The sequence below is a fragment of the Nyctereutes procyonoides genome, unplaced genomic scaffold, assembly GCF_905146905.1.
Source record: "Nyctereutes procyonoides isolate TBG_1078 unplaced genomic scaffold, NYPRO_anot_genome, whole genome shotgun sequence".
Taxonomy (NCBI): domain Eukaryota; kingdom Metazoa; phylum Chordata; class Mammalia; order Carnivora; family Canidae; genus Nyctereutes; species Nyctereutes procyonoides.
Window position 1 is genome coordinate 1,256,733 of NW_026575123.1, and position 14,048 is coordinate 1,270,780.

Consider the following 14,048-nt stretch of genomic DNA (forward strand, 5'->3'; position numbering starts at 1 on the left):
AACAAAAAAAGAGGCACTTGCACGGATACACACACATTCATAATAGAAAATTTTTAAAAGAATTTAATTTCATATTCTTCAGATAAAAGAAGAAAATAAATGACAACTACAATGAGGAAAACCTCAATACTTTGTGACGGTTAATTTTATGTGTTAGCTTGACTAGCCATACCCAGATTAAACTTTATTTCTAATTATGTCTGGAGGGTGTTTCTGGGTGAAACTAACATTTGAGTCAGTGGACACAGGAAAGTAGATTGCTCACCCCAACGTGGGTGAAGGCTTAAATAGAACAAAAAGGTCTCAGAAGGAAGAATTTGCCTTTTCCTGCCTCACTTTGTGAACTGAGACATCTCAGTGTAGTTCATCTTCTACCCGAACTCTGGGTTTTACATCATTAGCTCTCCTGGTTCCCAGCCCTTCATATTTGAAGGCTTTCCTTGGATCACCAGTTTGCAGATGGTAGATTGTGGGACCCCTTAGCCTCCATAATCATGCTAGCCAATTCCTCATAATAAATCTCCATGTGTCAATTATTCCTCATTGTGTATGGATCAGTGTCCTTTAGAACCAATAGGAGATCTATATATATCTTCTCTAACCCTAACTGATCCACATACAATAAGGGAGAATCTATAATTATGCAAATGAGAAATGTGTTTAAAAGAACTTTATAAAATGTGAAATGTGGTTGCTTCCAAAATTAATAATAGCATGTATCGCTTATGCTAAGGACACTATGCTAAGTGATTTGACTTTTATCTCCTTTATATCTTAAAATCCTAACAGATAAGTACTATTTTTATTCTCACTTACAAATGAAGAGGGGCTCAGATAGACAATGTAACTTATCCGATTTCACACAGAGTGGACCAATCGTTGTCTCAAGCTGAGAACTGACTCCAAAGTCATTCTCCTCATCACCGTTTTATACTTACAGTGATGGCTCCTAACTGGACTACTTCAAATAGGTGCCAGATGCCCTCCTTGTAAGAAAGCTGAAGAACATTTGTGCTGACAGCACTAGATCATCACTCAACTCGTTTTGACTATAAAGTTCTCCTCTACCTTCTTTTCTTCCCCGCCCCGATTCACTCTTTTTCTCTGTCACCATTTCTTTCTTCCTTTCTCATAAATGGCCCACAAAGAAGATTCTTAACTTCTTGGCATTCTCTTAGCTTTCTGAGAAAGGGGATGAAGCTTTGTTTTCCCAGATACTTACAAGTTAGATGAGAACACTGAGCCATCCTCCCACAGCAATGGTCCTTCGGTCTGATGGCGAGAAAGTCCTATCCAGAATGAATTATCAGGTTGAGAAGACACTTGTCTTACTATAAATTCCTGTAGGAAAGCATAAATACAAATACATGTCAAAGAGTGACAGAGACAATGGGACAGACAGAGATGATAGAGATAAAAAGATAGAGATAAAAATTCTTACAGACATTGAGAAAGAAACAACAGGTTGAATTACCCTGGTGAAGAATGCATACATACACTGGCATCAACCTAGGGAGAAGTGCCAATTATTGAATCCATTGAGTGTGTCAGAGTATATTTTATTTCTTCAGAGTCACTATTGTTTAAATTTCCAATGAAGAATAGATCCATAATGTCAAAATTTTAATGCCTCCATGCAACCTGCCTGACAAGATCTAAGAGTAACAGAGTCCCTAAGCAATTTTCATGGACAACAGGCCACTATATTCTCAAATTGAATATATGAATTTATAACACTTTTGTCAAGGAATGCTTTGCAGTTAGATAAAAATATGAAAATAACTTAGTTCCAGTGCACGTTTTATAAATAAGTAGCTTGAGATTTAATGATGACATTTAAATTGCTGACAAATAACAGGAACACTGAAAAGCCAGACATACTTCTGATGTCATTCTCTTTCTTTGTCATAATCTACTTCCATTCATTTTCTTGCAAGCTACAACTGTTGGGTAACACATGATAGAAATACAAAATTTGAGAGGAAGCGAAAGTAAATATAGGAGTTACAGATTGTTTAGATTTATAGTATTTCCTGACTATTAATCCCTTCTTATAGACCAACTGAGTTATACCCTTCATTTACAATGTGTGATAAGTCCCACTTTTTATGTAAAACTTTATATACCCACGGATCTTTCTCTGAATTCTTGTCATTATTACCAATACCAGATATTTAACTTTAGGCAACGGTTGAGTTGTTTCTTCCTACAAACTATATAAGCATTGAAATAGCAAGGTTCCTTTTTAAACCTCTTTGTCTTTCCCAGTATCTTAGAAGGAGTAAATGATTTATAAATGTATATGATTATTGTTGCTATTTTCCCTGATAATAATGATGACAAGGAAGAGAATTTTCTATTTTCCTCTACAAATTTAAGAATTGAAATTCAAACCCACAAAAATGAGTAGTGGCCTCATTGTTATAGTCCTGAAAATTTGGAGTGTGTTTGAATAGATTTGTTTTAAAGTGAAACATATGGGGGCCCCTGGGTGGCACAATTGCTCAAGCATCTGACTCTTGGTTTTGGCTCAGATTGTGATCTCAGGGTCTTGAGATCGAGCCTTGCATCAGGCTCTGCACTCAGTGCAGAGTCTTCTTGAGATTCCATCTCTCCCTCTACCTCTATTTTTCTGCTTAACATAGATCACAGGTAATTATAACTGAAGGCTACACTTACCAGTTCTTCTGCAGTGTCTATCTTCAGGAGATTAGAGTGCAGTTGAGAGCATTGTCTTTTACTTCTATTCCAGGAAGCTAATGATGTGCTAAATAGGTAACAGTTGTTCTTATGTGTGATCCAATTAGGAGGACAAGAGCTGGAAAAAGCTCCTGGAAATCAAAAGTGAACAATGAGGTTCATATCACACCAATTTGCTCCTTCAGTTCAAGCACATTCATCCTGAGGATACTTAGTAATCAATGAATTGCCAGTAATACATTCCATTTTCAGTTCAAATTATAGGGATATGATTTTTACAGAAGAGATCACATTGAAATGCCCTCATTCATTTAAAATATGAAAATAGAGTATATAAACACTGTTTAAGACCATCAACCCTCTTTCCTTCTTGGCCTGTCTTCCATTCTTTCACATTCAGTCCAGAATTCCCTTTCTTCATGATAATTCTTAAAATAAATCAATTCAAAATCAATCTTCAAGATAAACAGTAATTTCATGTTAACTTATTTTAGAGGTACAAGATCCATTTAAGAATGTAATTTTTCAAAAAAGAAATAAGAGCAGTTATTCACATGATAGAGTATCTCTGTTTTGTATCTTTAGCTACTTGATACAAATAGTAAGGACGTATGGGTTCAGAGATGAAAAACTGAAGTTAAAATATTGCCATAGTTATGATGTAATTAGGAATAAAGGTCAACTGTGTATAAAACTGAAATACATTAGTGAAATTATATAATTTAAGAAAAACAAATATAACCAGAGTTTTCAGGAATGTGTCTATTAGCTCTATATCTTTTGTATGTGTTTAATTAACATACAATTCTTAATTCTTAGCACATTTCCCTTCTTTACTTTTCTCTCCCTTTCTTCCTTTTTGACATCTAATTTCCTATCCTATCTGTGTTACTTTAAAATATCAGTTCTCAAAGGAGAGAGTACATTTCCTTTGCATCAAATTATACAATTTCCTATAGATCTAAATAGGTGGAAAATGATAAATTAGTTACTGATTTGAAGAAAAAATTCAATTTAGAAATGGCTGCCCAATGCATGGGATATTTATATCACTTTATTGTATATATGACAGGGGCATACACATAATACTGATATGTGCTTTCCTTGAATGCACAATCCTTACATGTAAAAGCGCTACCCATACCCACCCTAACTCAGGCCTTTGTCCCAGTAATTGACCATCCTAGATCAAGGATTACATTCAGCTTTTAAGCCTGCCCTTGCCTGTGGTTGTGAGAGCCTTGGTAGGAGCCACATGGTCTTCTAAAGATGACTGTGTGGGTTGACTGTGGTTCTCTTTATTTCTTGATGGAAAGTTGTCATTCTTCAATGGGTTGCTGCCTGAATTGAATCTCCAAAAAGCTTCATTTATCAACAACAATTATAGTGACAAAAAAAAAAGTCATTCTACTATATTTGAAATTATAATTCCAAAATCCATATTTGTTGGAATACAGAGGGGTATACTTTTGATTATTGATAAATAGATAACAGTGCTGATTGAGAGGTAAAAATAGATGATATATAGATGGATGGATGATAGAATAAATAATAGATAGATGGAAAAAAATTACTTCCATGATGGTGAGTATAAAAGAGAAAAATAAAGCAGATAGAGAAGAAAGAGTATGAAAGAGAAAGTAAGAGGCATCAATTGGAGCCAAGATAGATTTGAAAAAGTAATAAATATTTTATCTTTCTTCTGTTATTTAAAAATGAGAGCTCCTTGGGAAACCTGGGTGGCTTACTGGTTAAGCGTCTGCTTTCAGCCCAGGGCGTGATCCTAGAGACCCGGGATCAAGTCCCACATCAGGCTCCCTGCATGGAGTCTGCTTCTCCCTCTGCCTCTGCCTGTGTCTCTGCCTCTCTCTCTCTCTCTTTCTCCCTCATGAATAAATAAATAAATAAATCTAAAAAAAGCAAAAAGAGAGAGAGAGAGAGAGAGAAGGAGAGGTCCTTGAGAAGACTCCAAAGGCACAATAATACTTTATTGACAATAGAATGTCATAAATAAATAAATAAATAAATAAATAAATAAATAAATAAATATAAAAAAAGCAAAAAGAAAGAGAGAGAGAGAGAGGGAGAGGTCCTTGTGAAGACTCCAAAAGCACAATAATACTTTATTGACAATAGAATGTTTGATATAGAAAATCTAAAGGAGGGATGCCTGGGTGGCTCAGCAGTTGAGCACCTGCCTTCAGCCCAGGGTGTGATCCTGGAGTCCCAGGATCGAGTCCTACAACGGGCTCCCTTCATGGAGGCTGCTTCTATCTCTGCCTATGTCTCTGCCTCTCTCTCCCTGTGTCTTTCATAAATAAATAAATAAAAATCTAAAAAAAAATCTAAATGAATTCATTCACCCATCAAAAAATGTCTATTTAGTAAGTACCTGAGGTAATTCCTGATATTATTTAGAGGAGTTTAGATTAAAGATCAAGTATAAAACTCTCTAAATTATAAGATTTATAAAAATAATTCATAGTCTCTTTAAAGAATTTATTTAATTAGGAAGATAACCACTATATTGTACTTCCTTCTTTACCTCCAATGGTTTCCTTCCATTAGTATATTTAGGAATTTCACAACTTTGAAACCAACTGTTCAGGGAAGATAGTAAAGAAATATAGTTAAGAATGTGCATTTTTTTAGGGGCTCTTGAGTGGCTCAATTGGTTAAGCATCCAACTCTTGATTTTGGCTCAGACCGTGATCTCAGGGCCCTGAGACTGAGTCCGATTATCAGGCTCTGTGCTGAGGGTGGAGCAGGTTTGATTCTCTCTATCTCACACCCCTCCCCCATTTAATGCTGGCTCTCTCTCTCTCTCTCTCTCTCTCTCTCTCTCTCTCTCCTTTAAAAAAAAAAGAGGAGCATGCATTTTTTTAGTCAGATTGCCTAAATTTCTAGTTATGGTCTTACCATTAACTAGTTTATGACCCTAGAAAAGTAAAAGTAAAATACACCACACCCACTTCTACTTCTCTTACAAATAAAATGAGAATTAATAACACTGATTCAACCTTAACATAGATTCAATCAGATTATGACTGTTCAAGCTCTTAAATGAGTGCCTGGCACATAATAAATACTTACAAATATCTGTTGGTGGTAGTGGTGTTGTTGTTGAGTACCAATACTCACCTGTGGTACCCAGTATCACAGCTATCACCAGCATTAGCAAGCATAGAATTCCCAAAGTCACAGCAATGGGACGCCAACGAGGAGAGGTAGCACAAGTTACTAGGAAGAAAGAGAGAACATAAATTAAAATGAAGAAATATGATAAATCACAAAGCACTTCAGTTCTCCAGTTTATCAAAATCTAGAAAATTCTAAAGTGAAATACTAATCACTGATATACAGATAATCTAGTCATCTAGGATTATCTGAATTTTCCCTCATGTTTAGTATATCTCTTCAGATTCTGGAACTATAATTTCAGCACAGTGCCCTGATATCTGCACGCTCCTAATTTCAGGTTCACATTGATGTCTAGAGGTCCTGACACTACCAGAGTTTCTGAAATCCCACTCATTTTTATAAAAGGCAGCTTTATTTAGGAGAAATAGCACTGGACACTAAGGACAACCTTCTCTTTTCACTTATTTGTTGTATAAACCTTGGGTGAGTTACTCTGTTTATTTCTTTTTGTAAAAAAAACTGGGGTAATAATACCTCAGAGGATCATTGTAGGAACTAAATGAGCTAACACATAAAGCACCTAGTCTGGAGACTACTAGTACATTATACGTAACTCATTGTTGGTCAACAAATATGCAGAAACATACATCTGCCTCCCTACCTCTTGCATCACCCAGTTTTTCTAGTCCTCCTCAGCTGGTTGAGCAAGAAAAGAATTGCATAAGTGGTAAAGGGAAAATAATTGTGCAATGCAGGTTACCATAAAGCAGAAGAAAGCAAATTCTCATGTCAAATCTTGTGAATAATCTTTCTCTTGATAACCAGAAACTCACTTTATGTTAATTCTGTGGTATCAAGGATACAGTTCTGTCTTTGAGAATAAGCAGTACAAGTATATCAGAGAATTGTCAAATAGGAGAACCATAGAGGAAACTACATGACTCATTCAATGAAGAGAGACATCTTGTAATGCCTTTCTCCATACTTTACTCTTTTTTTTTCAAAGATTTTATTTATTTATTCATGAGAGACACACACAGAGAGAGGCAGAGACATAGACAGAGGGAGAAGTAGGTTCCTCACAAAGAGCCCGATGTGGGACTTGATCCCCAGACCCAGAATCACACCCTGAGCTGAAGGCAGACAGACTCTCAACCGCCGAGCTACCCAGGCATCCCTATTTTACTCCTTTGCTATTATGTTTAAGAGTCATGTTCTACAAATGAATCTTGTCATTTAGCACATGTTTTCCTTCACTAGTATACAAAGGATTCCCATTTGATTAAAAAAAATCCAAATCAACATCTTATGCCAAAGAACACATCAGATTCATGATTCCAAACCCTATGACTTCTGAAGTCTCTTTACTACAAAATCACAATTTTTTCCCTCACCTATCTTCTTTCTTTTCATTCTTCTCTTTCTTATCTCACATATCCTGATGTTGTTCATATATATTTCTTTAAGTTTCCATGACTTCCTTTCTATGATTTACTCCTTTCTAACAAACAAGTAACAAGTCATTCTTGTTGAAATTCTTTCATCTTTGCATTTCATCAAACTTATTTATAGTTCCTTACTGCTGAGGTGTCTATTCCTACGGGACAGAGAAATTGTATTTTCTGCCATCTTAATAATTAACTTAAATTCTAATAATTAGTCACCAAATGCTTGCCATGAGGAAAGATATTTCAAGATATCTTCAGTGACTTCTGAAAATCTTTTAAAAGGGTTTCAGCCTACAAGTCATAAGTCTCTCAAATTTTCTCCAGATCGGTATTTTAGTTAATGAGAACAAGAATGTTGAAGGCAGAAAGAAAAGATACCTTTTTCTAAGACCACAGGTCGCCCAGTGATGCCTCGAGAGTGGAAGTCTAATTGAGTATAACCATCTTCATCCAAATTTTCTACCCCAGAATGGTATTCCATTGTTCTACTGAGTTCCTGAATTGACACAGCATTTGAGAACTCTTCCCTCTCTTTTTTTTTTTAAGACAATTGCCTGTGGACAAAAGAGGATGTATGAGTCAAATCATGTGGAGTAGTCATTTACTGAGTTTTAACAGGTTGAGCTTAAGTAAGCAGTCCAATCAGATATAGACAAAGGCAGGAAATGAAAACTATGCTGTAGTAAGTTCCCATTTGTATCTTTAGATCCTGTTTCTAAGACTGATGATTCTTAAGAAAATTGTAAGACAGCACAACAGATAAATCTTTGTTTCAGACCAAACATAAGAAAAATGAAACATGAATTCACACATGCATTAATTTATTCATGTACTCATTCATTCACCAAACATTTATCAAAAGCCCATCCTTTCAACTGGCAGGAGCCGGTGACATAAGGATAAGATATTTATAAAGAATCTCATTGCCTAAGAGAGGAAACCTACAGATAGGCATTGAAGGATGCTATAAGGAGACATTGTAACAACAGAGAGGAGAAACAAATCTCTTTAGCATTTGCCAGGGATTGATAATTCAAAGTAGTAATTACTTACTGAACAATTACTATGAGCCAGATAGTACACATTGCACATGTTTTTTTCATTCAATCTCAATTTTCCAACAAGTCTAATGGTATATATATATATATTATTTACTTATTTTCAAATGAAGAAAATAAGCTGTAGAAATTTTAGTCCCTTACCCAGTTTTAAGACACTAATAAAAATATTGAAGCAAAGAATCAAACCAAGGCATATTCTGGCTGCAAAATACGTGATCTTTTCATACATTCATATAACAAATACACACACACACCCCCTTTATCTGCGGTTTTGCTTTCCATGATTTCAGTTATCCCCAGGCAACTGCCATCAGGAAGCTGATGATCCTCCTGATGTATTGTCAGAAAGTCGAATAGTAGCCTAACCCTATGTCACAAGGCCTATTTCATAGGTATATATGTATAGAAAAAGAAAAGAAAACAAAACAGTATATATAAGGTTCAGTACTATCTGTGGGACAGGCATCCACTGGGGATCTTGGAAGATAACTCACAAAGACAAAAAGAAACTAGTGTGTCAGCTTATGGAGAATTCTGGGACAGAAATACTATTCAAAATAACCAAATTAATTGATATGGAAAACATCATTACTGGAAACTAGAAAGGTACCCAACCCCCTTACAAGACTATAAAGCAAGCAGAATGAAGGAGGTATCTGAAATGAAGCCAGACACTCATTAAAGCAACAAGGACAGATTTCAACCAGTGATACTGTTACAGTAGAAAAGTATGTCATGATAGTGTTACATGTACCATCATGAAATACTACCATAATAGAAAAGAGAGACCACTTCCCCAAAACAAAATACTAAAAACTTTTAAAGGTATGGTAAGGGAAAGACACTGAGTGGTATTAAGGGGTGTTAATCCATGTGAAGATTTGTTAGTTTGTACTTATCTAGGAGAGAAATAAACTTCTCCTATCTTTATGACAGTGGCAGAGGTGCATATTGAACAAGGTGATGACACTTGTTTCAAGTGTCACTGAAGTTAGAGCCTCATCCCCTCACAGGGACTGGGATAGTGAGAGTTATCTTTCTTAACTTCCTGAATGCTTGCATTTCAGAGATATGGCTCTGAGGTTCTTGAAGAGATAGTTTCAGGTGGTAGATTTACTTTTCAAAGGTCAGAGAAAGGGCTTATAATTGCAAGTTTTCTAAGGTAACTGCTCTTGGAGGGGATTTAGAGACCTGTCTAACACCAAGTTTTGATTGGAATAAACAGTAAATTTTCTTGGCAGCACTGAGCTTTCTCAGGCAGGCATTTCACAGAGTTCAATATCATTCTAGGGACACTAAAGTGCTAGAAGCCATGGTAGATGATGTCACCTCTTTGTGCAGAAGTTTGGATGGAGATGTTATAGACCAAGAGCTCTGCAGTTCTTACTAACACATACCAAAATAAAAGAGTTCAATGGAGAGTAAATGAGTTTCTCCCCCTTACTTGGGCCTGTCACGAAAGTTTTGCTAACTTTTTATAAACATATTGCAAAGTAGTCACGTGGATTGTAATCTCAACTGTCCATCAGCCTCTTGGTTCTCTAATGAAGTTTTTGGAAAACCAGGGATTTTTCACAGATTACATATCTGGTTTAAGGAAGAAAGGTCAGCCTACTAACAGAACAGTTATGAGGTGAGCACCTTCCAGGCAGTAAGAAGAAGCTGGCTTTATAGTGTCAATCCAGGCCCCCCACTGGGAAAATTACGTGTAACAAGTTTTATTTTCTATGCATCTCTTCCTTTATTTAATCACAATTGTACAAAAAGAATCGGCTCACTATGTTGTCAAAGAGATGTTCAATAAATACAAATTTTAGTCTTCTCTTTTTTTTCTGGGATTAAAACAATTGAAGAGTAATTACACAACTAGAAAAAAAATCAGTATTTCAAGGGACAGGAGGCAGTGGGGAGAGCAATCTATACATTCAGAAAAATACCTGTTGTTAAATATTAATGTAAAAAAAAGGTGGAAAGCAAATCAATCTAACCCAAACAAACAAATAACAGCAAAAACAAAAAACAACAAATATCTAATTCATATTGTCAGTGAAATTAAATTTGACGAAAAATTACATTGATACAGCAAGTTTTTCTTGAAAGAAAAATGAAGAATCTGGGCAACCCTGGTGGTGCAGCGGTTTAGCGCCACCTGCCGCCTCGGGTGCAATCCTGGAGACCCTGGATGGAGTCCCACGTCCGGCTTCCTGTGTGGAGTCAGCTTCTCCCTCTGCCTGTGTCTCTGCCCCCCTCTCTCTCTGTCTCTATGAATAAATAAAAAATCTTTAAAAAAAAAAGGAAAAAAAGAAAAATGAAGAATCTGAAAAGAATTCTTAAAAATGAAAAACATTTTATAAACTAAAATTATAATTAGTTGAATCAAGAGTCAGATTAAATGTTACATCAATAAGGCACCACATTCAGAATAGCTGAATCAGCCTGGTCATGTTTTCATTTCTACATATACTTAGCTGTTGTCAAAAGTAGTGTTTGATCCCAGAATTAAAGCTCAAAAAAAGTATCTTTCCTAAACAAATATCTATTTTGTTAGGTTTACTAGAATGACTGTTAAACCAGCAAAATGAAACACAGGAGAGCCTGAGACATATGTTTAGTGTGACTTTTTGGAAAATTTATATAAATAAGTGAATAAAAATAGACATAAATAGATGAATAAATGAATTAAACAGAAAACAAGATTATTAAAAACAAATTAGCATTCACTTAAAACTGTTGTAGAAAAAAAATATTGTCTTTAGGAAATAACAGTATCTCAAAGTACCTTCCCCGTAATGTTCACAATGTAAAAAAAAAAAAAATCCTCAAATTTCATCTCTAATTTGAATGCTAACTTGGGTCTCCTTCTTCCCACCCTCTTTTCCTCCCTCTTTCTATCCTTCTGCCACTCCCTCCCTTTCTATCCATTAAGCAATTAAACATCTATTAAACATTTACCATATTCTCAGAAGCCTAGATACAAAGAAGCATGAGACCCAATCCCATTCTACTCAATTTCACATTATATTTGGAGAACAAGGAAACAAAAAATTACTTAAATTGTTTAAGTACCTCTGGCTTGGGTGGACCATAAAAATTCCTTTGCTTTATTCACACTACTCTTTCCAATTTCAATGTTTATTATAAATGAGGTACAAAGCTCTCTTTATAATCAGTAAATCTTTCAGGTTAAAATGTGCCTTCAACTCTTTTTCCCAATCCACTTTCTCTTTTCTGAATCTATGCTCTTGCTACCCTTCTGCTCCAGTAGCTTCATGGTTTCAGTGTATATACACCACTCTCTTATGACACATGTATTTGAAATGTCCCAATTTCCCTAAGAAAGAGATGAATTTATGTGTCATTTTCTTATTGTTAGATCCTCGTGTTTTCCTCACTAATTCTTGAGTTCTTGAGCAGCAGTGTACCTAACATATTTAAGACCCAGACTGTTATTTTTGTTTTGTTTTATTTTTGTTTTTTACTTTCCTCTCCTTTACAGAACAAAGTAGTTTTCAGCAATAATCATGAAATAGAATGAATGATAATAAAGGTCAGAAAACAAATGTACATAGTGAATATTTTTTGTTGATAGTTGGATATAAAATAGAGGTGCCTGAGTGGCTCAGTCTGTTAGATGACTGATTTAGTTTCCACTCAGATCATGATCTCATGGTCATGTAATAGAGCCCAGTGTGAGGCTCCACCTTTGCATGGAGTCTGCTTGGGATTCTCTGCTTCTACCCCTCCTACAGTTTGTGTGCATGCTCTTTCTCTTTCTCAAATAAATTAAATTAAATCTAATCTTCTTTTAAAAAGTTGTATATAAAATAATGTCAAAAGAAATTAAAATGTGTGTATAAATATGTATAGTAAAGTAAAAATAAATATTGTACAAACCACTCTTAAATCAATGGCTAAAATCTTATCAATTACGTTAATGCCTTTTTTGAAAGGGAGGTGAATTTATACCTATATATAGGTATGTCACAGTAATAAATAATATTACAATTTCTGTTTGAGCTCCTTAACCTTTTCCAAATTTGTTAATGATATTGTCAAAATTAATCTTTTTTACAAGTTTGTGTTAAGTGTTGACTATGTATCCAGACACACCAATTCATCTTTGCTCAAAATTGATTTAAGATAATTTTTTCTTCATTTAATTTTTAAAATTCTTTAACTGAAGCCACAGATATGTAAAGAGAAAAAGACTAATACATAGTATATATGTGGCAAAGATTTACAAAAATCCTATTTCACAGTGATTCCAGAAATTACAATATTGTCCATGTCCTTATTTTCTCAGGATCAATTTTAGTAATTTTCAGATTTCTCTGCAGTTGAAATATTGTATAAGGACAAATAAAAATTGCAAACTGTCACATAGAATGAAGAGAAAGTAGCTCAAATTTTGTCTTTTTGATTTGATAATCACTGTGCTATGCTATCGATATTGATTTCAAATCTACACTTTAAACACAGAAATTACTCATTCTATAATGCAAGCAATGCAAACCAAGTGGTACTGAGTGAATTTCAGTAATTCCAAACCATTCCAAATTGTTCCACAACAACTAGGAGTTCTGTGAATTGACTTCCATGTAGAATACAGTACTTACAAAAGGAAAAAAGACATAAACCTGATAATTTGAAGAACATATAGATATATTGATATACACAGAGATAAGTCGATCCTCATTATTCATGGATTTCAGGACTGCAAATTTGCTTAAGTGCTAAAATTTAATCATAATCCCAAATCAATCAGGGCTTTTTCATGATCATTCACAGAAAGGAAGATCTTCTTCCTGCCTAAGTTTCTTCTAGCTGGACTTAGAATCAAACTGACAGGAGATGGACTAACAGGAGAAAATCAAATGTAATAGGTGTACAGAGGGGACAGGAGATTCTAAAGGAGACAACAAGAAGCTGATGTGGGATGGTGAGGGAGGCGGGTCCTAGGACACCAAGGGAAGGAAGGCCTTTAGCAGGAAGGGGAAAGGAGATGTTTGGGAAAACAAGGTTGCCTTATTAAGTAGATAAATTCCTTTAGTAAAGGGGGCGTTGGTCTCTGTTAATACTCCCCTGCCTGTAGCAGGCTCTCCTTTCCAATGTAAATTTAAGCAGCTGTGGTAGAGGTAGAGTTTTTCCTGAGTCTGCTGGGCTTTGATGACTTTTAATTGGGAATAATCTCTATGCCAGAGTGGCCCATCCGAGAGTAACTTACTCTGGCCCCTACAACCCAACATGCCTGATTTCAGAGGAGTTTGAACAAAGTGACACTGCCCTCTTGTTCCAGCTCTCCTAACTGAAGAAGAAATGTCCTTTTCACTGTCTTTGTAGTGCTTTTTTTGTTTGTTTGTGTGTGTGTGTTTTGACTTTTTGTTGGTTACTTCACTGCCTAAAATGCCCTCAAACATAGTGCTGAAGTACAGTCTGGTGTTCCTAAGTTCAAGAAGACTGATGTGACTTACAAAGAAAATATGTGTATTAGGTAAGCTTTATTCAGGCATGAGTTATAGTGCTGTTGGCTGAGATCAATGTTAATGAATCAACATATATTTGCTAATGGGCATTGAAACAGAAACATACATAAAACAAGGTTATGTAATAATCTGTTGACAGAAATTGTTGTGATCAGACATTACAGAAACCTAACCCTGTAGTTCCCACAGAAGCAATAATTATTGGATGTTCTTTG

The 14,048-nt window shown here is 35.3% G+C and overlaps 1 protein-coding gene across 3 annotated transcripts in view; it reads right to left on the minus strand.

Moving 5' to 3' along the window:
• The window catches only part of CLEC7A (C-type lectin domain containing 7A), a 30,415-nt gene that overhangs the window by 7,229 nt on the left and 9,138 nt on the right, over nt 1-14,048 (minus strand). The window contains exons 2-6 of one of the 3 annotated variants that reach the window (XM_055336718.1): nt 7,668-7,843; nt 5,842-5,940; nt 3,925-4,062; nt 2,680-2,831; nt 1,223-1,341 (exon numbers count right to left, since the gene is read on the minus strand). In XM_055336718.1, the coding sequence (XP_055192693.1) occupies nt 1,223-1,341; nt 2,680-2,831; nt 3,925-4,062; nt 5,842-5,940; nt 7,668-7,770 (611 nt within the window). In that variant the 5' untranslated portion in view covers nt 7,771-7,843. The remainder of the gene's footprint in view (nt 1-1,222; nt 1,342-2,679; nt 2,832-3,924; nt 4,063-5,841; nt 5,941-7,667; nt 7,844-14,048) is intronic. The other 2 variants (XM_055336719.1, XM_055336720.1) reach the window with 2 other exon arrangements.